The sequence below is a fragment of the Canis aureus genome, chromosome 32 (assembly GCF_053574225.1).
Source record: "Canis aureus isolate CA01 chromosome 32, VMU_Caureus_v.1.0, whole genome shotgun sequence".
Lineage (NCBI taxonomy): Eukaryota > Metazoa > Chordata > Mammalia > Carnivora > Canidae > Canis > Canis aureus.
Genome location: NC_135642.1, coordinates 39,376,406 through 39,402,819, shown reverse-complemented (window position 1 = coordinate 39,402,819; position 26,414 = coordinate 39,376,406). Strand labels below are relative to the sequence as shown.

The following is a 26,414-nucleotide window of genomic DNA, read 5'->3' as shown; positions in this document are numbered from 1 at the left end:
CCGTCCCGGAGGAGCAGGAGCTGCACCGACCTTCCCGGGGGAAAGGGGCTCGCAGGGAGGTGGAGCAGGACCCAGGAGGGAGGGGATGCCCTCGGGCTCCCGGGGACAGTAACAGCAACTGCGCGCCCAGGAGAGTGCGCCGAGCTCCCTAAGGGGAGCTGCGGGACCCGGAGCAGCCAGGAGGGGCTCGGGCGGCGGCTCCGCGGAGGGGGCTGCGCGGCCCCGGGAGCAGCTCGGAGGGGCTCGGGCAGAGGAAGAGACTCCGTACAGAGAGGCCTGCGCGGTTCCAGGAGCAGCTCCGGGGGGCTCGGGCGGCGGCTCCGCGGAGGGGGTTGCGCGGCCCGGGAGCGCGAATCCACCAGCGCAGGCTCCGGGGCACAGGGCGCCGGGACACAGCCCAGGATCCGGCCTCCCCCGGGACAGGCAGAGACCGGGAGGGCCCAGGACAGCGAGGACGCTCCGGCCCCAGCTGAGCAGATCAGCGGCCCCGCCCCGGAGCCTCCAGGCCCTGCAGACCAAGAGCTCCGGAGTTCCTGCCGGAGCTGAATCCAGGTTTCCAGAGCTGCCCCGCCACGGGGGCTGTTCCTCCTGCGGCCTCACGGGGTAAACAACCCCCACTGAGCCCTGCACCAGGCAGGGGCACAGCAGCTCCCCCAACTGCTAACACCTGAGAATCAGCACAACAGGCCCCTCCCCCAGAACACCAGCTAGACGGACAACTTCCAGGAGAAGCCAAGGGACTTAAAGTACACAGAATCAGAAGATACTCCCCCGTGGTTCTTTTTGTTTTGTTTTGTTTTGTTTTGTTTTGTTTTGCTTTTTGATTTGTTTCCTTCCCCCACCCCCTTTTTCTTCTCCTTTCTTTTTCTTTCTCTTTTTCTTCTTTTTTTTTTCCGTTTTTTTTTCTTCCCTTTTTTTTTCTCTTTCTCTTTCTCTTTTCTTTCCTTCTTTCTCTCCTCTCTTTTTCTCTTTTTCCCAATACAACTTGCTTTTGGCCACTCTGCACTGAGCAAAATGACTAGAAGGAAAACCTCACCTCAAAAGAAAGAATCAGAAACAGTCCTCTCTCCCACAGAGTTACAAAATCTGGATTACAATTCAATGTCAGAAAGCCAATTCAGAAGCACTATTATACAGCTACTGGTGGCTCTAGAAAAAAGTATAAAGGACTCAAGAGACTTCATGACTGCAGAATTTAGAGCTAATCAGGCAGAAATTAAAAATCAATTGAATGAGATGCAATCCAAACTAGAAGTCCTAACGACGAGGGTTAACGAGGTGGAAGAATGAGTGAGTGACATAGAAGACAAGTTGATAGCAAAGACGGAAACTGAGGAAAAAAGAGACAAACAATTAAAAGACCATGAAGATAGATTAAGGGAAATAAACGACAGCCTGAGAAAGAAAAACCTACGTTTAATTGGGGTTCCCGAGGGCGCCGAAAGGGACAGAGGGCCAGAATATGTATTTGAACAAATTCTAGCTGAAAACTTTCCTAATCTGGGAAGGGAAACAGGCATTCAGATCCAGGAAATAGAGAGATCCCCCCCTAAAATCAATAAAAACCGTTCAACACCTCGACATTTAATAGTGAAGCTTGCAAATTCCAAAGATAAAGAGAAGATCCTTAAAGCAGCAAGAGACAAGAAATCCCTGACTTTTATGGGGAGGAGTATTAGGGTAACAGCAGACCCCTCCACAGAGACCTGGCAGGCCAGAAAGGGCTGGCAGGATATATTCAGGGTCCTAAATGAGAAGAACATGCAACCAAGAATACTTTATCCAGCAAGGCTCTCATTCAAAATGGAAGGAGAGATAAAGAGCTTCCAAGACAGGCAGCAACTAAAAGAATATGTGACCTCCAAACCAGCTCTGCAAGAAATTTTAAGGGGGACTCTTAAAATTCCCCTTTAAGAAGAAGTTCAGTGGAACAGTCCACAAAAACAAGGACTGAATAGATATCATGATGACACTAAACTCATATCTCTCAATAGTAACTCTGAATGTGAACGGGCTTAATGACCCCATCAAAAGGTGCAGGGTTTCAGACTGGATAAAAAAGCAGGACCCATCTATTTGCTGTCTACAAGAGACTCATTTTAGACAGAAGGACACCTACAGCCTGAAAATAAAAGGTTGGAGAACCATTTACCATTCGAATGGTCCTCAAAAGAAAGCAGGGGTAGCCATCCTTATATCAGATAAACTAAAATTTACCCCAAAGACTGTAGTGAGAGATGAAGAGGGACACTATATCATACTTAAAGGATCTATTCAACAAGAGGACTTAACAATCCTCAATATATATGCCCCGAATGTGGGAGCTGCCAAATATATCAATCAATTATTAACCAAAGTGAAGAAATACTTAGATAATAATACACTTATACTTGGTGACTTCAATCTAGCTCTTTCTATACTCGATAGGTCTTCTAAGCACAACATCTCCAAAGAAACGAGAGCTTTAAATGATACACTGGACCAGATGGATTTCACAGATATCTACAGAACTTTACATCCAAACTCAACTGAATACACATTCTTCTCAAGCGCACATGGAACTTTCTCCAGAATAGACCACATATTGGGTCACAAATCGGGTCTGAACCGATACCAAAAGATTGGGATTGTCCCCTGCATATTCTCAGACCATAATGCCTTGAAATTAGAACTAAATCACAACAAGAAGTTTGGAAGGACCTCAAACACGTGGAGGTTAAGGACCATCCTGCTAAAAGATAAAAGGGTCAACCAGGAAATTAAGGAAGAATTAAAAAGATTCATGGAAACTAATGAGAATGAAGATACAACCGTTCAAAATCTTTGGGATGCTGCAAAAGCAGTCCTAAGGGGGAAATACATCGCAATACAAGCATCCATTCAAAAACTGGAAAGAACTCAAATACAAAAGCTAACCTTACACATAAAGGAGCTAGAGAAAAAACAGCAAATAGATCCTACACCCAAGATAAGAAGGGAGTTAATAAAGATTCGAGCAGAACTCAACGAAATCGAGACCAGAAGAACTGTGGAACAGATCAACAAAACCAGGAGTTGGTTCTTTGAAAGAATTAATAAGATAGATAAACCATTAGCCAGCCTTATTAAAAAGAAGAGAGAGAAGACTCAAATTAATAAAATCATGAATGAGAAAGGAGAGATCACTACCAACACCAAGGAAATACAAACGATTTTAAAAACATATTATGAACAGCTATACGCCAATAAATTAGGCAATCTAGAAGAAATGGACGCATTCCTGCAAAGCCACAAACTACCAAAACTGGAACAGGAAGAAATAGAAAACCTGAACAGGCCAATAACCAGGGAGGAAATTGAAGCAGTCATCAAAAACCTCCCAAGACACAAGAGTCCAGGGCCAGATGGCTTCCCAGGGGAATTCTATCAAACGTTTAAAGAAGAAACCATACCTATTCTCCTAAAGCTGTTTGGAAAGATAGAAAGAGATGGAGTACTTCCAAATTCGTTCTATGAGGCCAGCATCACCTTAATTCCAAAACCAGACAAAGACCCCACCAAAAAGGAGAATTACAGACCAATATCCCTGATGGATGCAAAAATTCTCAACAAGATACTGGCCAATAGGATCCAACAGTACATTAAAAAAATTATTCACCATGACCAAGTAGGATTTATCCCTGGGACACAAGGCTGGTTCAACACCCGTAAAACAATCAATGTGATTCATCATATCAGCAAGAGAAAAACCAAGAACCATATGATCCTCTCATTGGATGCAGAGAAAGCATTTGACAAAATACAGCATCCATTCCTGATCAAAACTCTTCAGAGTGTAGGGATAGAGGGAACATTCCTCGACATCTTAAAAGCCATCTATGAAAAGCCCACAGCAAATATCATTCTCAATGGGGAAGCACTGGGAGCCTTTCCCCTAAGATCAGGAACAAGACAGGGATGTCCACTCTCACCACTGCTGTTCAACATAGTACTGGAAGTCCTAGCCTCAGCAATCAGACAACAAAAAGACATTAAAGGCATTCAAATTGGCAAAGAAGAAGTCAAACTCTCCCTTTTCGCCGATGACATGATACTCTACATAGAAAACCCAAAAGTCTCCACCCCAAGATTGCTAGAACTCATACAGCAATTTGGCAGTGTGGCAGGATACAAAATCAATGCCCAGAAATCAGTGGCATTTCTATACACTAACAATGAGACTGAAGAAAGAGAAATTAAGGAGTCAATCCCATTTACAATTGCACCCAAAAGCATAAGATACCTAGGAATAAACCTAACCAAAGATGTAAAGGATCTATACCCTCAAAACTATAGAACACTTCTGAAAGAAATTGAGGAAGACACAAAGAGATGGAAAAATATTCCATGCTCATGGATTGGCAGAATTAATATTGTGAAAATGTCAATGTTACCCAGGGCAATATACACGTTTAATGCAATCTCTATCAAAATACCATGGACTTTCTTCAGAGAGTTAGAACAAATTATTTTAAGATTTGTGTGGAATCAGAAAAGACCCCGAATAGCCAGGGGAATTTTAAAAAAGAAAACCATATCTGGGGGCATCACAATGCCAGATTTCAGGTTGTACTACAAAGCTGTGGTCATCAAGACAGTGTGGTACTGGCACAAAAACAGACACATAGATCAATGGAACAGAATAGAGAATCCAGAAGTGGACCCTGAACTTTATGGGCAACTAATATTCGATAAAGGAGGAAAGACTATCCATTGGAAGAAAGACAGTCTCTTCAATAAATGGTGCTGGGAAAATTGGACATCCACATGCAGAAGAATGAAACTAGACCACTCTCTTTCACCATACACAAAGATAAACTCAAAATGGATGAAAGATCTAAATGTGAGACAAGATTCCATCAAAATCCTAGAGAAGAACACAGGCAACACCCTTTTTGAACTCGGCCATAGTAACTTCTTGCAAGATACATCCACGAAGGCAAAAGAAACAAAAGCAAAAATGAACTATTAGGACTTCATCAAGATAAGAAGCTTTTGCACAGCAAAGGATACAGTCAACAAAACTCAAAGACAACCTACAGAATGGGAGAAGATATTTGCAAATGACATATCAGATAAAGGGCTAGTTTCCAAGATCTATAAAGAACTTATCAAACTCAACACCAAAGAAACAAACAATCCAATCATGAAATGGGCAAAAGACATGAACAGAAATCTCACAGAGGAAGACATAGACATGGCCAACATGCACATGAGAAAATGCTCTGCATCACTTGCCATCAGGGAAATACAAATCAAAACCACAATGAGATACCACCTCACACCAGTGAGAATGGGGAAAATTAACAAGGCAGGAAACAACAAATGTTGGAGAGGATGCGGAGAAAAGGGAACCCTCATACACTGTTGGTGGGAATGTGAACTGGTGCAGCCACTCTGGAAAACTGTGTGGAGGTTCCTCAAACAGTTAAAAATATATCTGCCCTACGACCCAGCAATTGCACTGTTGGGGATTTACCCCAAAGATACAAATGCAATGAAACGCCGGGACACCTGCACCCCGATGTTTATAGCAGCAATGGCCACGATAGCCAAACTGTGGAAGGAGCCTCGGTGTCCAACGAAAGATGAATGGATAAAGAAGATGTGGTTTATGTATACAATGGAATATTACTCAGCTATTAGAAATGACAAATATCCACCATTTGCTTCAACGTGGATGGAACTGGAGGGTATTATGCTGAGTGAAGTAAGCCAGTCGGAGAAGGACAAACATTATATGTTCTCATTCATTTGGGGAATATAAATAGTAGTGAAAGGGAATATAAGGGAAGGGGGAAGAAATGTGTGGGAAATATCAGAAAGGGAGACAGAACGTAAAGACTGCTAACTCTGGGAAACGAACTAGGGGTGGTGGAAGGGGAGGAGGGCGGGGGGTGGTAGTGAATGGGTGACGGGCACTGGGGGTTATTCTGTATGTTAGTAAATTGAACACCAATAAAAAATAAATTAAAAAAAAAAATTATCCCAACCTCTTAGAAGATGTGAGCATTACTGAGCTCTGATTTTCTGGGAAAACTTTAAAATGAAACCAAACTGAACAATGAGGAAATTAATGTCTAAAAAAAGTTAAAAGTTAGATTGTACCTTTAAAAGTACTTGACTTATATCCAGAGAGAACCTAGTATTTTCTATTGCATTTAAAGAAAGGAAGCTTGTTTAAAAAACAAATGTTCTAATAAACCGTTAGAAGTCTTCTTGGCCTGTAATCCGTCATACAGCGCAAAGTCCTATTTCTAGTGCTCCTCACATGTGCACAAGTACAAAATACCTGAGCATCAGGTTGTTATTTCATTGCTGAACTTGAATAAAGCTATAAATACAACAAAGTTCATCCTCAAGTTCTCCAGAGCTGCCTTTCTGTGTGTGTGCACCCACAGTGCTAACTTTTTTCCTTCTGCTCACATGCCAGTTCTTGAGCACCTTTATGTCTTTCTCCAGATTCAACAAGCTAAGCAGGATCCGAGAAATAATGTAGCGCAAGGCCCTCACATTAAGAGAAAAGTGAACTGAGGCGTATAGAGTTAATGATTTACTCAAGGTCACCCTGCTAATGAGAGATGACGCTGTGACCAGAATGAGATCTCTGATGCCCTATACAATGCTTTTTCCACAATACCAGCCTGCCTCTTGAAACACTGCAAAGGATATGATATTTATGCATGTCTACACAGCCTTCAGCCTCTCCTTTCTGTGCCTCTTCCCTCCTGGTGCAACAACTTATTAACTTTAAGTCCCCAATAACCTTCTTTCTTATTAATTCTATTCCCATGATAGAACAGGAAAGCATTCAGTACTTATTTATATTAGCTAATTCATTTATTGATAATACTTGTTTCTAATTTTACATTTATCTTTTAAAATGAAAACACCTAACACTTCCCTTATCAAAATATAAAGCTTAACAATTTTATCCACAATTAAATTCAGAAAAGAAGTAAATTACCAGGTAGCCCAGGTGGCTCGGCAGTTTAGCGCCGCCTTCGGCCTGGGGTCTAGTCCTGGGAGCCGGGGATCAAGTCCTGCATCGGGCTCCCTGCATGGAGCCTGCTTTTCCCTCTGCCTGTGTCTCTGCCTCTCTCTCTCTCTCTCTGTGTCTCTCATGAATAAATAAATAAAATCTTAAAAAAAAAAAAAAACTAAATTACCATAGATCTTACTTTCAATAAGGAAATGCCATAACATTTATTTCACCTACTTAGAAGGCAGAAATCACATATTGATTCCATTTTAATACTCACCACAAAAGTAATTTGATTGTGTCGCAGGTTAAGTTCAGTTAGTGAATCCAGCCCATTAAGATTATCCACATGACTTAAAAGGTTCCTAGCAAGATTTAAAACTCTCAAATCACACAGATGATTGACATTTTCAATTTTGGTAATCTGTTAAAAAATGAGAAAGGGATGATTAGCAGGCATAAGTCACAGATACGCACGTTATAAAAGCCCTAAAAATAAAATAGTCACTGGATTCAGTGATAGGTTTACATGAAAATATTTAAAAATGTATTTCTAATTTCCTCTGTGGTAAATAAAAAGAAGTCATTTAACTTGCGAAAATTAGCTAAAGGAATGTATTTTATAACTTCACCATAGTAAATATTTGAGGTAAACTTTATCAAATAATCAACAACTCATCTTTGGGGCATCTCTAATTGCCCAATACTATGCCAGGTCCAGATAAAGGTGACGAGAACTATACATACTACTTGCCAAATAAAAACTTATTGTGATTCACGGCAGAAGCTCACAACGTTTTAACCAAACAAGATAGCCCCCTGAGAGAAAAAGCAAGGAAACGGAACACTATCACACCACCCTTGTTTGTTCCATTTACACTGTAGGATCCTGAAAACCATCAAGAATCTAAATGGAAAAGATACAAGGAACTAGGATCCCGAGTGGAGAGTGAGGGTGGATATTCTTTATTAGTGGAAGTGCTTACGAGAGGAGACCAATAACGTTTAGACAGAGTACAATATGGTGGACATTAAGTGTCAGAACAAGAGGAACTGCATAATGGAATAGGCACATACACACAAGCTCTGACCTATGGCAGAGGAGCTCTGAGTTTCACAGTACAGAAAAGCTGCACCCATGAAGTGATGAGAGCACAATAGGATTTTAAGCCTCACTAGTGTAACAGAGCAAGCAACAGCATGATGGTTCTCTACGACACATAAGTAGGGGTCCTTGCGGGGGGAATTCATCAATTAACTACTTAAGTTAACAATAAGTCAAACATATAGCACTTTTCTTCCAAACATTAAAATAAATGTTTCCATACTTGCTAGAGATTTGCTCATCTGTACTGTCATCCCAGTATTATTTGAAAATTTTTATTTAACACTTCAAAGGAGATGTTGGCTAAAAAAGAACTTTTTCTTAGATTTATAATTCAGTTTGTATGTTGCTATTGGACTTTCTCTCACATTCAAGAAATACCATCCAGATTCCATCTGGGTTCAAAAGGGGAAACCTATGTTTATTATAAAGTCAGTAACATAGAAAGATGACATTTGACTGTGCTTTAAAATTTGTCCTAATACTTTTGGTCTAATTAATGTAAAATGAAAATAAATAAAAATTGTAAAAGAAGAAACAGTGAATTGTACAATGAGACATGGACAAAAGCATTTCAAAAACAAGTAAGTGATAGAATTTAAAATGCATGGAATCAGTGAAAAGCAAAATAGACACTGTAGAAAATCAATAATGTCATCTATAAGTTTGAGAAATTCCCCTAAAATACTAAGGAAAAATGGAGGTACGAAGAATAAAAGCTAAGATGGGAATATGGAAGACAAACAATATAGAGGTAATCAACATGAAAGGGAAAGCAATATTCAAAGACATAAAACTTTCTTGAGCATAGGAAAGATATAAACACATAGAATGAAGGGCCACAATTGTTATATGAAATGCATAAGGTGTCTTCTCCCTTCTGCTACTGATCCTGGGGCATTTCTTTCAGAAAACTACCTTTCTCTACTTTCTTGGTCCTGGTGAGACTGATCATTAGAATGCGTACATTGCAGAGTTATTTCTTACTCAGTGTGGTAACTCTGAAAAGGAAACATTATTAATTCTAAAACAGAGGTATCAAGAGGTATTTTTTTAAAACTCACTGGGGATATTATTTGGATTCTTGGTTTGCAATCAGGCCAGAATTGTGTCAACATCTCTGATGGAGCCTATTGTATTACACATTGCAGCCATGGACAAGGTTACAGTAAATGATAAAAATTTCAAGCAAAAGGTGGTATAGGGTGAGGGTACAGTTCTCCATTAGTTAATAAACTTCACACTAAGAAGAAATGATGGAAATGTCAGAAAGCCCAATAATGGGTCCTACTAGTCAGAGAGGGAGGGTCTCCCATAGACTGCAGGGCTTTGTAATACATCTAGGAAGGCTGGATACTCCAGTCTCATCTTTATGTATAAGAGTGACCCAAACTGCTCTGTCTGGATAAGGACAACCTTCTGACTCAGCAATGCTGAAAGAGCAAATGTCTGCTTTCAGCCAAGCAGTCACAAAAAGGGCAAGCTCTCCCCAAAGGAAACATGGCCTTGAAAGAACAGATTCCTCCTGAAGCACATTTGTGTCCACATTAAAGCAACCTTTTACCCAGAGAACAAATTTAGAAAGACTAAAAAAAATCTACATCAGAAATTGAGAGCCATATGTTAGCAAATTGAATTTAAATGATAGATAGATAGATAGATAGATAGATAGATAGATAGATAGATAGATAAAATTTCACATAAAGAAAAGAAATTGGAAGATCTAAATGTGAGACAAGATTCCATCAAAATCCTAGAGAAGAACACAGGCAACACCCTTTTTGAACTCGGCCACAGTAGCTTCTTACAAGATACATCCACAAAGGCAAAAGAAACAAAAGCAAAAATGAACTATTGGGACTTCATCAAGATAAGAAGCTTTTGCACAGCAAAGGATACAGTCAACAAAACTAAAAGACAACCTACAGAATGGGAGAAGATATTTGCAATTGACGTATCAGATAAAGGGCTAGTTTCCAAGATCTATAAAGAACTTCTTAAACTCAACAGCAAAGAAACAATCCAATCATGAAATGGGCAAAAGACATGAACAGAAATCTCACAGAGGAAGACATAGACATGGCCAACATGCATATGAGAAAATGCTCTGCATCACTTGCCATCAGGGAAATACAAATCAAAACCACAATGAGATACCACCTCACGCCAGTGATTGGGGCAAATTAACAAGGCAGGAAACCACAAATGTTGGAGGGGATGCAGAGAAAAGGGAACCCTCATACACTGTTGGTGGGAATGTGAACTGGTGCAGCCACTCTGGAAAACTGTGTGGAGGTTCCTCAAAGAGTTAAAAATAGACCTGCCCTTAGACAGCAGGGCGACCAGGGATCCCCTGCTGGGTCGTCCCCAGGGATCCCCTTCTTTTAGATTTTAAACTACCCGATGCTTTTTTAAAGAACTGGACATTGTTTCATCTTGAATAGTTTATCTCCTGACTTTTTAGAAGCTTAAGGTCACCTAGGCTGTCTTTACTTTGAAATATTCGAAATTTCTGCTTAGTGGATTTAGGTATTTTGAAACAAGACTTGGATTTTCATGTAAAACTTCCTTCTTGGGCAGCCTGGGTGGCTCAGCAGTTTAGCGCTGCCTTCGGCCCAGGGCGTAATCCTGGAGACCAGGGACAGAGTCCCATGTTGGGTTCCCTGCATGGAGCCTGCTTCTCCCTCTGCCTGTGTCTCTGCCTCTCTCTCTGTCTCTATCTGTCTCTCTCTGTGGGTCTCTCATGAATAAATAAATAAAATATTTTTAAAAATAAAATAAATTAAAAAAATAAAACTTCCTTCTTATAGAGCCTTGAGAAATAATTTGTGTGGTGCAAATATTTATTCTCTATACATGGAATAAGTACATACACAGTGCAGAAATTATATGACATAATACAGGTCAACTAACAAGGAATAGAGCATTTTTCACCATCTTAACAGTTGGCAAATGATTCCTACACATTACATTTGGATCAAGTGATATGCTATTCATTTATCAGGATCCCTCAAAGATCTTGGGTAATGCCCAATGAATTCTTAAAGGTAGGGGAACCTGGGTGGCTCAGTTGGTTAAGTGTCCAACTCTTGATTTCAGCTCAGGTCATGATCTCAGGGTTGTGAGAGCGAACCCCACGTCAGGCTCCAGGCTGAGTGTGGAGTCTGCTTAAGACTTTCTCTTTTTCTCCTTCTGCCTCTGCCCCACCCCTCAACTCTTGCTTTAAAATAAAATAGAATTAAATGAATCCTTAAAGGTATATTATACGGTGAAAACTACATAGATATGTTTAATTATCATATATACATTTTAAAATAAGTTTTAAAATAAACTTTTAACCATAAAATACTGAAATTAGTTATGAATAGTTTTTTAAATAATGGGCTACAAAAAATAAAAATAAAAATAAGTAAATAAAATAAAATAAAAACAGCAGGCTACAAGATAAAATAGCAATTCCTTGGTGTGGCATACAAAAGCCCTCTACATTATTCTGTAAGTTGGTAAATTGAACACCAATAAAAAATAAATTTATTATTAAAAAAAAGCCCTCTACAATCAAGCCTCTACCTACTTCTTTCACCTAATTTCTCACTGTTCTTCAATACATGCTAAATTCTCAGGCAGTAAAAAATATCATGTTGTTTTTACCCTCAGTACTTTTGCATATGATATTCTTTTACTGACAGAACTCTTTAATTCTTCTTCCCCTTCCACACCCACCCAATTGGATAACTTCTCCACTAGAGTGACACTAGCCAGCCTGCAGAGCTGGACAGTTCCCAGGCCACCAACATTCCTCCCATTCAGTGCACACACAGACAGACACACAGAGGGGCTGGGTGAGATTAGAAACTAGCAGCTGTGGTCTTCCTAGATCTATCAAAGTTTTCACTTATTACATCAGCTTTTCACCAAAACGACTGGGGCTAGCAGCTGGTAGAAAGCCTATAGAGATCAGACTAGAGTTTGCACTTGACCAACTGTAGGTGGCAGTGACAGATCTTGTTCATCAACAGGCAGGAACTCGTGAATCATCCCAGAATGTACACTTATACCGCTTCAGGAGAGGCTCTGCCTTCTGCATGAGTATGGAGCTCATGAGGCTGTTCATAAATAAATATGTTTCAAAGACAAAAATTTCAATAGAAAAGCAAAGTACTAAAAAACAGCCAAGATGCCCTGAGGGAGGAGGGGGAACATAACAAATTAGATACAAAAATTCAGACAGACAGACATAGAGGCAAACAAACTGACTGACCCAACAGAAATAAAGAGCCCAGATTATGTAGTAATCAGGGAAAAGAAATAAAAACTACAAAGAGACACTACTTTATATCAATTTAACTGGCAAATAAGAGGTATGACAATTCCAGAGCTTTGGGTGGTGGCCACTGCTGGGCTCTGGCTTCCTGTTGGAGGAGGGCAAGGTGGCTTGGACACCAGCCCTGGCACTCCTTGCCCTGAGCCCGCCACTTTTCACCTCAGCTCCCTGATGCCACCACAGGCCAGCAAGTGACCCAGATGCAGGCCACCAAGTGTGTGGTGGCGGGAGACGGAGCTGCAGTTGTCTGATCAATAAAACCAATGATTCCTTGGAGAATTCATCCCCACTGTCTTTGACAACTACCCTGCCAATGTTATGGTTGATGGAAAACCAGTGAATCTGGGCTTATAGGATACAGCTGGACAAGATTATGACAGATTATATATCCCTTATCCTATCCACAAACAGATGTGGTCTTAATTTGCTTTTCTCTTGTGAGTCCTGCATCATTTGAAAATGTTCAAGCATAGTGGTACCCGGAAGTGCAACACCACTGTTCCAACATCCCCATCACCCTGATGGGGACTAAACTTGATCTCAGGGACGACAAACACGTGATTGAGCAACTGAAGGAGAAGAAGCTGATTGCCATCACCTACCCATAGGGTTTGGCCATGACTAAGGAGATCAGAACTGTTAAATATTTATCTGGAGTGCCTGGATCTCACACAGCAAGGCCTTAAGACACTGTATTCGAGGGTTCTCTGGCTTCTGCCAGCAAGAAGAGGAAGAGAAAATGCCTGCTGCTGTAAATGTCTGGGCCCTTCTCCTGCACTGTCCATCTCAGAACTTTTATTATACTTTGCTCAAAAATGGTGGAGCCTTCACACACAATGCCAAGTTTTTGTTCCACATTACTTTTTCCATAAAATCATTTTGAACCAGTCATTTTTAGTTTTTATCTGTTTAAACTGTAAGACTTAAGACTTTCACATTATATTAAAATTTAGTCCTCAAATGGTAAGCTTTCTTAAAGTCTTATTTTTCAAAAGCTCCTATTCTTGCTCAGCTTAAGAGTTGCCAAAGTAGATTGTGAACTAAGTTGCATTGTTCTGCTAAGAACACTAGGCACTAAACCACTCAAGACCTTTGATTTAAGAAGAGACTGCAGCGTCTCAAGTTTGAACATGCAGATGCTTCCTAACTAGTTTCCGGTAAGAAAGCACAGCCACCTTCACAAAATGTTGCCATCTAATATCCCAGTAATTTACTGGCCTGAATCCATTCCCTAACGCTAGATTTTATGTCATAATAGAATAAGTGGAAGGACTCAACAATTTGGATCAATCTTTTTGCTTTTGTAGTGAGCTATTTTAAAGATTTATTTACTTATTTTAGGGAGTAGGGAAGGGAGAGGGGGAGAAGAGAATCCCAACCATAATCTGCACTGAACATGGAGCCCCACTCAGGGCTCAATCTTACAAGCCTGAGATCATGGCCTGAGCCAAAACCAAGAGTTGGACACCCAACTCACTATCCCACTCCTGCGCCCATGTAGTAGATTTAAAAAAAAAAAAAACAAAAAAAACAAAACACAGTGTATTTGCTTTTGCTGAGATTATGAAAAGACCTCATACTCCCACATCCCCCTGATGAAGAATCTACTCTAGTGTGGGTGTACTGGGGTGGGGTGTGTGCAGCATATGGGAGGTGATTAAAGAATGGAGACAGTTATTTTGACAAAATATGGGGGTTAATTTACATTACATAGTACACATCATAATTAAACTGAGTAAAAGTGTCACAGGTAAAATTTTAAAAAGTTAATCTCTGTCAAATGCAGTAAATGATGAGGAAAGATCAGTATTATCACTGCTTTAAGCTTTTTCCTAGAGCTGCCATCCCTCCTGAAATTAGGCATTTAATTTATCTTTGAACTGGTCATTCCCACAGTTGCTAACTTGGTGCTTTTCGTATAGAATCCCTTCTTAATGAGCAACATGCCTCCCTGTTTTGTAAAATCTCTGATAATGCATTAAAAATTTTTTTGTAGATTTGTAAAAGTACATTCCTGTTTCCTTATTACTTTATTCAAAACTAATAAGTGCTTTCCTTAGTTTTCCAGTATACTAGCTATAAAAATGACATGTTGCAGCTTTACAGTTTTTGAATTTTAGATATTCCTAAACTATGAACTTTCTTAAATCACTTATCTTGCCAGATCACCAACACTGTACTTGGACTAGTGCTGACCCTTCCTCTTTGCCTCACCCCTCCTGGACACACACTTGCTGTTGCTCCGCCTAACCATGTTCCTTTGGGTCTATGAGGTTCTAGAAGCCTGTGCTCGTGCTAATGACGTTCTATACAACTTACTTACTGGCAAGAATATAAGGTTGGACCTTTCAACTACTAAAACAACATTTTTTAAATTGATAGTTGTAGAATTATGGGGTGTTTTTACATTGATCTTTTGCTAATGCAATTAGCAGTATGTTCTGCATGTATGACTTAATAAATCCCTGAGACATAAAAAAAAAAAAAAAGAAGTATGACAATTCCAATGTTGAAAAGAATGTGAAGCAACTGGACTTATCCTGCATTACAGGTGAGAGTATAAACTGGTACAACCACTTTGGAAAACAATTTGACATAATCTTTTAAAGTTAGATATTTAAATTAACCTCTGATCTATCAGTTTCACTCCTAGATGTATACCCTAGAATACATATGGTACATGGAAGAAACACATACAAGAATGTTCTTAGAAGTGCTATTCCTAAAAGGAAACAAACAAGCAAAAAAAAAAAAAAAAGGAAATAACACAAATGTCTACCAATAATAAACTGGAGAAAAAGTTTTCATATAATTAATCCATGAAACTTAAAACAGCAAAAAGGAGTAAACTACAGTTACTGAATCAAAATATATTCATCTCAGTCAGCTACTAATGTATGCAAAAAGCAAACACTAGATGACAATACATCACAATACTGCTAAACAAGGTATAATTTAGACATATATATGTGATATAACTAACTTTAAAATAATTCACAAGGGGGGAATCCCTGGGTGGCTCAGCAGTTTGGTGCCTGCCTTTGGCCCAGGGCTTGATCCTCAAGTCCCGGGATAGAGTCCCACATCGGGCTCCCTGCGTGGAGGCTGCTTCTCCCTCTGCCTGTATCTCTGCCCTCCCCCCACCCCCGTGTCTCTCATGAATGAATAAATAAATAAAAATTTTTTTTAAAACTCCACAAGGAAATAATAAATGTGAAATCCTGGATGGTGGTGGCCTCAGAATAAAGGAAGAATATCTAAGTAGAAGAAAATCTTTAGTAATATTCTAGTTGTTGGGCTAGGGTTAGAAAATATGTATTTCGAAAATAATAAAAGACTAAATAAGAAACAGAATTGTCCTAACTATATGGATTCCAAAGGTTTTATAAGTTTCATCTGTCATTTACTGCTAAGGAATTACCATATCTTAAATAAACAGGCTTAGTACCTTAGAAATTTCAGTGAAGCAGTAAAATAACTCTTGAAATACTTCAACACAAGTATCATTGTTAAAACCTTTAAAATGCCAAATTTCCTAGACTTCTTTTCAGAAAAGAAAGAAACAAAAGGGCTTTACAATACCTGATTTCCGTGAAGGTCCAAGACATCTAAGCTTTTGAGGTTCTCCAGGTTTGAAATTTTCTTGATTCTGAAAATCAGAATAAGTAGAGTAGAAATATGGATGTATCACATTAATTGTAAATCAAAACATGCTAAGGTATTTTAATTTATTCTTTTAATTTTAATTTTACTCTATCTTTAGGTAAGTAGATACAGAAACAGCAATAGATCTATGTAAATATGTACATTTACAGAGATTATATGTAATTTTACATATATATATATGACAAAAACATATTTCCCATTGATTTAATTATAAAATTAATTATGCCCACTGGGGGAAATGTCCCAAAGACAGCTTAAGAGTCAGATCTTTAGGAAAAAGCAATTCTACTTCTTTTTTTTTTTAAAGATTTTTTTATTTATTTATGATAGACATAGAGAGAGAGAGAGAGAGAGAGAGAGAGAGGCAGAGACACAGGAGGAAGGAGAAGCAGGCTCCATGCAGAAGCCCGATGTGGGACTCGATCCCAGGTCTCCAGGATCACGCCCCGGGCTGCAGGCAGCACTAAACCGCTGCACCACCGGGGCTGCCCAGCAATTCTACTTCTAATAACCTTAGGACAAGGCACAGTTCCCTTCAGAATATGATCTAAACTCCTCATCTCGGTCCTCAAGGCCCTAACTCTCATGGCTGCTGAGTCCTTGTCCGGCCTTATCTCCTACCACAGCTCCTACCACAGGCTCTCTCTGCTCCCATCTTGGGGCTTTCTTGCTCTCTCTAATCTGACAAGTTAATTTCTGCCTTGGGGTGTTTACCTTTGTTGCTCCTTCTTCCTCAGTGTTCTTCAGTCAGAACTTCGCATGGTTCACTCCCCCTTCCTATCCTCCTCTCTCCTTCCCCAGCTTTAATTGACTTCATTGCACCTATCCTTGCCTAAAATTACATTATTTATGTGTTTACGTTCTCATGACCTCCTTCCTCAAACCAAAACATGAGCTTCAAGAGGGCAGAAATTTCAACATATTCTCTACTCCATCCCCAGCACTTATTACAGGGGCTCGCACTGAGTAGGAACCCAATAACTATCTATTAACTAAATGGATAAGTTTTATGTACAAGGATATTCATAACAGGATTATTTATCACAGAGACACATTAGACATCACTTAAATGTTTTCTACAAGACCTGCTCAGTTTGTGAATATTTGAAATTTTTTATTTGCCGTCTTGTGAAAAGCTAAAATATTGCTATTAAGTTTTATTTTGTTTTAATTTTTTAAAAGATTTTATTTATGTCAGAGATAGAGAGTAAGTGAGTGAGAGAGAGCACAAGCAGGGGCAGAGACAGAGGGAGAAGGAGAAGCAGATTTCCTGCTGACCAGGGAGCCAGACACAGAGCTCAATCCAGGGACTCCAGGACCATGACCTGAGTCAAAGACAACCACTTAATTGACTGAGCCACCCAGGCACTCCGATTGCTATAAATTTTAAAACACAGCATTTTATCTCTAAAATGCCCTTTATCGGGCAGCCCAGGTGGCTCAGCAGTTTAGCGCTGCCTTCAGCCCAGGGCCTGATCCTGGAGACCCGGGATCGAGTCCCACGTCAGGCTCCCTGCATGGAGCCTGCCTCTCTCTCTCTCTCACGAATAAATAAAATCTATAAATAAGTAAATAAATAAATAAAATGCCCCTTATCCTTTTTTACTTTTTATTTAAACTCAATTAACATATAGTATATTATTAGTTGCAAAAGTAGAGCTCAGTGATTTATCAGTTGTATATAACACCCAGTCCTCATTCCATCACGTCTTCTTTAATGTCCATCACCCAGGTACCCCATCCCCCACCCAACTCCTCTCCAGTGTGACCCTCAGTTTCTTTCCTGTGATTAAGAGTCTCTTGTGGTTTGTCTCCCTCTCTGATTTCATCTTGTTTTATTTCTCCCTTCCATCCCCTATGTTCCTCTGTTTTCTTAAATTCTACATATGAGTGAAATCATATGTTGTCTGATGGCCTTATTTTGCTCAGCATAACACCTTCTAGTTCCATCCACAACATTGCAAGTGGCAAGATTTCTTTTTTAATGCCTGAGTAATATTCCATTGTTTATATATACCACCTCTTCTTTATCCGTTTATCTGTCGATGGATATCTGGATGCTTTCCAGAGTTTGGCTATTATGGACATTGGTGTTATAAACATTGGGGTGCAGGTGCCTTCAGATCACTACATCTGTATCTTTGGAGTTATATACCTAGTAGTGCAATTGCTGGGTCGTAGGGTAGCTCTATTTTCAACTTTTTAAAGAACGCCCATACTGTTTTCCAGAGTGGCTTTTCTAGCTGGCATTCCAAACAACAGCGTAAGAGGGTTCCCCTTTCTCCATGTCCTTGCCAACATCTGTCATTTCCTGATCTGTTAATTTTAGCCATTCTGATAGGTATCAGGTTTTGATTTGTATTCCCCTGATGCCAAATGATGCTGAGCATTAAAATGTCCCTTCTTATATTCCTTAATGAATAGGGCCCATCCATTGTTTCCTCATTTCTATCTTTTCTGGCTACCTTACCTGTCTAACTGCCTCCAACTAGACAGTTCTAACAAAACAAAACAAAAACTACTTCCCTCTTATTTTTTTTCCTCTCCTACAGATCCTACTTTCTCCTGTTGCCATAATTTTAGAGGGAAGGGAGCAGTGGCAAAGAAAGGGTAGAAATGAAGTTCATGCAGTCCATCTTGATCATCACCTGCCTATCACTATTTCTGTTGCTACTGCTTATGGCCTCAAAGAACCATTTCTACCTTCCTAAATGTTTCCAGAATCTGGATCATCCCTTGAAACTTCATTATATGCTGATCACTATGTAAACATAATGCCAATTTAAACTTTGAGAATTTCCATCTCCATGTGACCTCAGCCAAAGAACTCAGCTACATCATTGCCAAATCCAAAATTACATCACCACAACCAATTCAATCCAATTTGGTATATAAAAATATCTGTCATATACCCACTATGCCCCATCACAATGTGACAGCATTCTTCTCTCCCTTCTCTCTCTCTCTCTCATTACTCCCCCATTCTGTCTTTTGTTCTTCCTATCTCTATTTTTCCTTAGTATTTTAAAAGAATTTCTCAACCTTATAGCTGACACTATCAGATAGGAAAACAGACAAAACTATCAACAAAGTTATTCTTCTGCCTGCTTTGCTTTTGAAATACCTAGAACAATTGGAGGAAATTACAATAACCTAATAATATGGCTAGGACAGAGTGATGTTCTCCAGCAATCTGACTTCCCAGCTATTAGAGAAGCCTTTTATGCAACTCTTTGATCCTGCCAAGTCCACATTCCCTAAAATGGCAGTTCTCAAACTTCTGTGAGTATCAGAATCATCTGGAGGGCTTGCTAAAATATAGACTGCTGAGCTTCACCTCCAGAGTTTCTGGGACAGGGTCCAAACATTTGCCTAACATATTCCTGGGTGGTGCTGATGCTGCTGGGCCAGAGTTCACATTTTGAGAAGTATTACCTTAAAATATAGATCTCCTTCATCAAATTTCAACTTTCCTCTCATATGAGTTTCATGAGGATGAACTCACCTACTTAGAAAATACTAAAGCATATTCTAAGGAAATAAGAGAGGCAGACAAAGATTTATGGGTAAGGATATTTTTCACAGCATTATCATAGCAAAAATGAGGGATACAATGTAAATGTCTAACATGTGGAAAATATTAAGTGAATCCATCTATGTATCTACAAATGTAAATGTCTAACAAGTGGAAAATATTAAGTGAATCCATCTATCTATGTATCTACAAATCTATATATTACACAGCTCTAAAAAATGTTTTCAAAAATGTTTCTCAAAGAACATTTAATATGAGAAGATATAAATAATTTAATATATTGAAGTGAAAAAACATAGTATAAAAACTAATTTTGTAAACTGTGATATGTTAAGTATAGAATAAAGAGTGCTATTCAGTGTAGATAACCAATATTTGGAAATAAGGCAAAAGAATGACTGACTGCATGTCCTCTCAATATATCAGAGCACTGTGAACAAGCCTATCTAAGGACCACCTGACTATTTACTACTCATGAGAGCCCAAACTCTTTAAAGTTATATGCTAACTTGAAGAAAATTGATTAAAATATAATGATGATTTTTGCCAGGTAGGAATGTAATTTATTTCTGTGTGTTAGAGAAATAACTCAGAGGGTTATAATCTTACTGCTTTGTAGGACATGAACCCATTTTATAACTTACTCATATTCTGACATTCTTTGCTTTTCATTGACTATATATCAGTTTCTCTTATCCTCCTTTTGAACCAGCTTTGTTATCCGACTGGTTCCCTCATGATTGAGTTAATTAAAGCATTGGCCTATAATTACTATTTGTCTGAGAATTCTATTTTTAACATTTTGAAAACTACACACAAGGGACAGAGACTGTTTCGGCCTAAAGTTCTCAGATTTGGAGGATCAATGTATTCTGTTTCTGTGTTTATCAGAAACTCTGGGCAGTTTTAAGGTGGTCCAATCACAGAGCCCAGCCTGTGTCGTCAGCCTTCCCACAGAATTCTACCAGAGGCTCACATACCATTAAGCTATCCAGTAAAACACCACCTATATGCTGTGACTTCAGGCATTCTTTTAGCTTTGACACATGGTGGCTTCACTATTCTCACTGCAGATTTGGACTGCCCAGAGAAATAGGGGAAAGAAATAGATTAAGTCATTCATTGTCAGTTAAACCCAGACCAACCAAACATCTTGGTGTCTTGTCTTCATGAACTACTTTTATCATAGATTCTTTCCCCCACCCCCAGCACCTGAAATGACCTAAAAAAAAAAAAAAAAGAAAGAAAGAAAGAAAAAGAAAAAAGAAAAAAAGAAAAAAAAAGATTCAATTCTAAAGAATTCAGAGGCAGATAAAGTTATCAGTTGACCAGGAGACCACTGCTCAGATTAGGTATTGACCTCATGAATTTGCAGAATTGTAGTCAGCTCCCAATACGACCCAAAGATGTTTTTTAAAAGGAAGTTCTCCCATTAAATGGACTGAAACTAGGAAAAGACAAGCCTTACCCATCACATCAGCAGCTACAGACCCCCAGGGGTACATCAGAGCCTATCTCTGCAAGCCATATTATGATACTGATGCCTGCATAAGGACCACACTACAGAAATACATATGAAGGCGAGGCTTTTCAGGTGTCAGAGACAAATCCTTAAGTGGAGACCTTCCAGGAATCAATAGGAAAGGAATATGGAATCCTGAGCCTGTTGAGTTTTGTATCTATAATCCTGGGTGACGAGACAAAAATGCACTGAAGTTCTACCCATTAGCCTGTGATCATGCAAGCATGAGAAGATCTCACAAGGATAAACAAGAACACAGAAAGTAGAAGAGTTAGATGGCAAGAACTTCAGTGGCACAGTGGTACAGAGTGGCTGGGGGTTCTTCGGTAGCAATGCAAACCTCACATACAGAATCTGAGCACATTCTAGATTTTGGCCAGAAATCTTTGTTGGAGCTGCTGGAACTTAGAGAAATATGTTTGCCCTGGATTTTAACAGCTGGTTCCACTGTCTTGGACTAAAAGATGGTGCAGTGCTCTGCAAAGAGAGAAACCATCCTGGACTGGCCCAGCAGGGGGCAACAGTTCATCCAAGACAAACCTGGGGAGGCAGGGTGGCTGATGAGCTGCTCTCTCCTCCAGCATTCCTTAGCCAGATTTGCCTAAAGTTCACTAAAATCCTGCCTCAGGATAGATTTGCATCTTCAAGGCTCACATAGCTGACTAGAAAACATGAGGCAGATTTGCCTTGTTCTGATACTTCAGAAATATGCATTTGGGGAGAATGCAGAAAGTTGTCTTTCTGACTTTCTTTTTCACTCGAGAACACTAATGCTCTAAATTCCTTATAGCTGTTTTCTTTATGTGAAAAATGAAGTAAAACATGACCAAACACAAACAAAGCAGAAAGATAGAGTAGAAAGAGGAAGTGACTTAATCAGATTAGTTTTATTTGACCAAGGATAAGGATACAGAAAAGGGCATTAAATCCCTTAGACTTGGAGAACAAAGAGACCTCTGGAGAGGTAAGAAGGTCAGATAGACTGGTGTCTTCAAGCAACAAGTTATTTTTTAAAAAAACTTAAAAGGTTATTTCTGAGAAGTCAGAGAAGCTGCAAGGGAGAAGTAGGAAGAAAAGTCAGTTGAGAGATAATTTAAAACACTGGGACCCAGGAGCGGCTCTTAGATACTATGTTTAAAACTAGCAAAGGAGAGGGGATCCCTGGGTGGCTCAGCGGTTCGGCACCTGCCTTTGGCCCAGGGCGCGATCCTGGAGTCCCGGGATTGAGTCCCGCATTGGGCTCGAAACAAATCAAAAGAAGTCCAAAAGAAATTACATGCCAAGTTTTAGACTTATCAGACTAAAACACAGAGCTTCTTTCCTTTAGACAGACAGTACCATTTATTAATTTATGCTGATGAGCTATTGTATAAGAGCCTGCTTCTCCCTCTCCCTCTGCCTGTGTCTCTGTCTCTCTCTCTCTCTCTGTGTGTCTATCATAAATAAATAAATCTTTAAAAAAAAAAAAAAAAACTAGCAAAGGAGATTAAAAATGCCACTAGGAAAAAACTCCAGGACTGAAAGGAGGCCATAAAGCAATGGTGCTAAAAAACAAACGGAAGCTATGCAAACAAATCAAAAACTCCACAGATTAGAAACTAGTTAAGAAATCTCTGGGAGAGAGAACAGGGAGCACCTAAAGGGAATGCCTTAAATGTATGAAAAGTTGACTTCTTACTTTACTCCATAAACTACTCTGCTGGCATATTCCTCCTGCATACAGTTTATACATATATAACCTGCAAAAGTCCCTTTACATCTCCATTTCTTCTTCTGTGAGTAAGAGAGCTGATCTCTGGAGTCAGTTTAAGCTCTAATACTCCATGCTCCTTTAATTTCCCCAAATTCCCTCCAGCTGCCATAATGTTCAGTTTAAAGTATAACACTTGAACCAAGTACAGACAATAAACTACTTTGGTAGGAACTATACTGGTAGTAAACACAGAGAAGAGACAAGAGCCTAGGATTCTGGGGCATGATATTGGAAAAATACCTTATATTACCACTGACCAGTGAGAATAAAGAGGTAATTGGAGATCCATGGTATCAGGGAGAAAGTGGTGGGGAGGGGAACCAAGCTTGGGTGTAATACTGTAACTAAAATTCATCATTTGATCATATAAAAATCATTTTTGGAGTTGGCTAAACAGCCCTTCTTTGTAGGCATTGCGAAAGCTATCCAGTAAAACAGAATGGTGAGAAAAGTCATAGACAACTATCGGTCAGAAATTATGTAACTGCACTACTCAACAGAGCTTAGAAAAGGAACTGGGGAAGCTCATATAGGATGTAATATTAAATGCATACCGAGAACACCATCTGAACAAGAATCAATCAGTAATTTGACAAACATGAAATATCAAATGTCTACCCACAGTCAAGTACAGAGAGGGATTATAAGTGAAACACACAAGACGAAAGTGAATATACACGGTTGCTTACAAGATAGCTCAAGAAAATAAAAAGTTAAGGCCAAAGTCTGCTATTTACTTCCATGTAAGATAGAGCACTGGGAAGTAATGGAAATAATAAAATATGCATTCCATAAATATTATTTGGTCTGTCAGATTGAATCTCATAAAACAAATTATGACGGAATCTTAATCCATTCAAATAATCTTACCAAATTTTAGTCTATTCGTTTTTTTTTTTTTTTTTTTTTAGTCTATTAGTTTCTTAAGGATTCTTCAATTCTGAATTGCTCTCAAACACCAGAAGTCTCAACATTAGCTCCAAGTAAATAAACAAATCTGTTCTATAAAGATTACCTGTTTTTCCCCAGCAGAAGGACACGGAGGGATCTCAGAGTAGAAAGCCCACTGATTTCTTCAATTTGGTTATCATATAAATCCAAGAATATTAGCCTCTGTAGATTAGAAATATTTTGGATCCGAGTTATAAAATTGTGTTGGAAGTTCAATAAACGAAGGTGTTCTTCTCCATCAATGATAGGACATACAGTCAGCTTTTGCCTAGAAAACATTTTAAAAAGTTAATACAGTTTCGATGTGATAACCTGTCTCCTCTTATTATTACAAATATAATAGTATCTTTGTGCTCCCACACTGTGAGAAGAAAAAAATAAACAGAATCCTTTCTTGCCTCCAGAACCTGAATATCCTGGATCTAATTATAAATTATTTCTATAAAAGACAATACACTTTGACAGGCAATTACTAAAATTAAGTCTAAGCTCTCGTATTAAGAAAAGTCTCCAATATTGATTATTTCTCATAAAATTGACATAACATCAGAAAACACTCATTGTAATTGCCTTCTGAAAATTCAAATGATTCAAAGAACCATGTCACATAACCAGAGAAATACCCTTGCCATCAATCCACTGATGCTAAGAATACCCAGGCAACTGAGTCGTAAGGGAAAAAAACCACAACTCATACACAGGTCTCTCATGGAATCACAGACTCCTGAGCTAGATGACATCTTAGGAAGAGCAAGAAATTCAGCCATCTACAGTTCACTTTCATGAATACAGTTTCATCCTGAAATCCATTAATGGGCAGGTGGTCCTTATTACACATTTCCTTAGAAGCACAGATCTTAAGAGTATTTACATGTTCAACATTAACTTTAGACTTTGCAGAACATTCAGAATGCTATAGGATAGGATGAAACCTTACTAATACATGCTTTTAGCTGTATTTGAAACACTAAAGCATCAATTATGTGAAAAGTTATTGTGTATTACATGTGAAGTAAATCTGTGCAGGGCCCTTTAAGAATTCTACTACTCTAATAAAATGGCCAGAGGAATGATTCCACTCTGAGGTTTTCAACATGAAAATGTAGCTGTACTGATCAGCGTGTGAACAACTCTAATGTGGAGACTTATTAGAACTATTTCCTTTCAGTAAAAATCAAGCGAATATAACCTTTAAAAAAAATAAGAGTGCTACAAGCATGAGTGAAATTGTGGTTGAAATCTTTTAATGCGCGCTTAGTACTTAGAATTCATTCGTGCATTCAATACTACCACATTTGCTCCTTACCTTGTAAAGTATAAATTAATAAAAGACAAGTTTTCTAGTTTAAAATCTGTATCTTTACTTATCAACTTAGCAAAAAACTTTGTCTCCTTTTTCCTGCTTCAGTCTTCCTCTGTTTCTCTGTTAAACTTACCAATACCCCCAGCTTCTAGTTCACCCAATTTCTGAGTCAGTCATCACTGAGAAAGGAAAAGAAATAATCTTGGCCTCCCTCTTACACAAGCCGCTGTAGCTTGAAGTAAAGTCACTTTCTCAGATTCCAAATCCAGTGACTAAGTCCCAACTGCAAGGCTCACTTGTCCACCCCTCTGCCCCCTAAGTCCCTGCCATGCAGCAAAACAAGCAAACACACATACATAATAAGCCAGTGCTCTCCAGAGGGGATTGTTCTGCCTACAAAATCCCTGATTTGTTATACGTCCTGCCCTAACACCAGGTGTTTATTAGACTATATTTCTGCCTCTGTATTTCCTACTTGATGCTGGTACGCCTAACTCCCAGGACAGCCAGAGTCTAACTCTCTAAGCACTTCTTCTCAGTCTGGAGTCTCCTCTGGATCCCTCAGTCTCCTGGCACAGAAGTAGTACAGCATGGCAGATCTGCCTTTGGAAACCACTGCTGTTACCACTGGCTCTCAAATAATGATTCCAAAGGGCTTTGCTGCTAACCCAACTCTTGACTGCACATTCTGGTACTGCTCACATTATGCCTGAGCTTCTGGCATCTTTGTCATCCTGCCATTTCACAACGAGCCTGTGAGGCAGAGTCAATTCCCCTGATCCTGCCTTTCCTCGGTAAGCAAGTCTCCACCTAACCAAAGTCTGCACCTTCACCCTAGATGTCCGTGATACAAGGACCATCTTCACAACTGCCTGAATTACCACAAGCTACCACTCAAATTCCTAACTTGTTATGCGACAATCTCACAAACATTGGCTCCTGTTAATATCAAGGCACACACAACTGAAGGACTGAGGTACTGTTCTTGGACTTAAAAGACTAAGCTAAAAATTACCATAAAATCCCTCAAAACATTAAAAGAATTATCAGGAAAGTTACAAATATTAGGTAGCATTAGGATCACAAAATCAACAATACTGCAAAGCTGTCATGAGAGCTGGTGCCCTCAAGTGGTGCTCTGCCTACAATACAACACATCACACCCTCCAGAGAGCTTTTTCCCCAACTACACACACAGATGGTCTATGACAGTTCACTGTCAAGTGTGCACTGCTCAAGTAAGAAGTCTGCTTAA

The 26,414-nt window shown here is 39.3% G+C and overlaps 1 protein-coding gene across 4 annotated transcripts in view; it reads right to left on the bottom strand.

The window, feature by feature from the left end:
• LRRC49 (leucine rich repeat containing 49) overlaps nucleotides 1–26,414 on the bottom strand; it is a 166,702-nt gene that overhangs the window by 129,272 nt on the left and 11,016 nt on the right. For all 4 annotated transcript variants that reach the window (XM_077881715.1, XM_077881714.1, XM_077881716.1 and 1 more), the window contains 3 exons: nucleotides 23,921–24,124; nucleotides 16,012–16,078; nucleotides 7,281–7,424 (listed from right to left, as the gene is read on the bottom strand). In XM_077881715.1, the coding sequence (XP_077737841.1) occupies nucleotides 7,281–7,424; nucleotides 16,012–16,078; nucleotides 23,921–24,124 (415 nt within the window). The remainder of the gene's footprint in view (nucleotides 1–7,280; nucleotides 7,425–16,011; nucleotides 16,079–23,920; nucleotides 24,125–26,414) is intronic.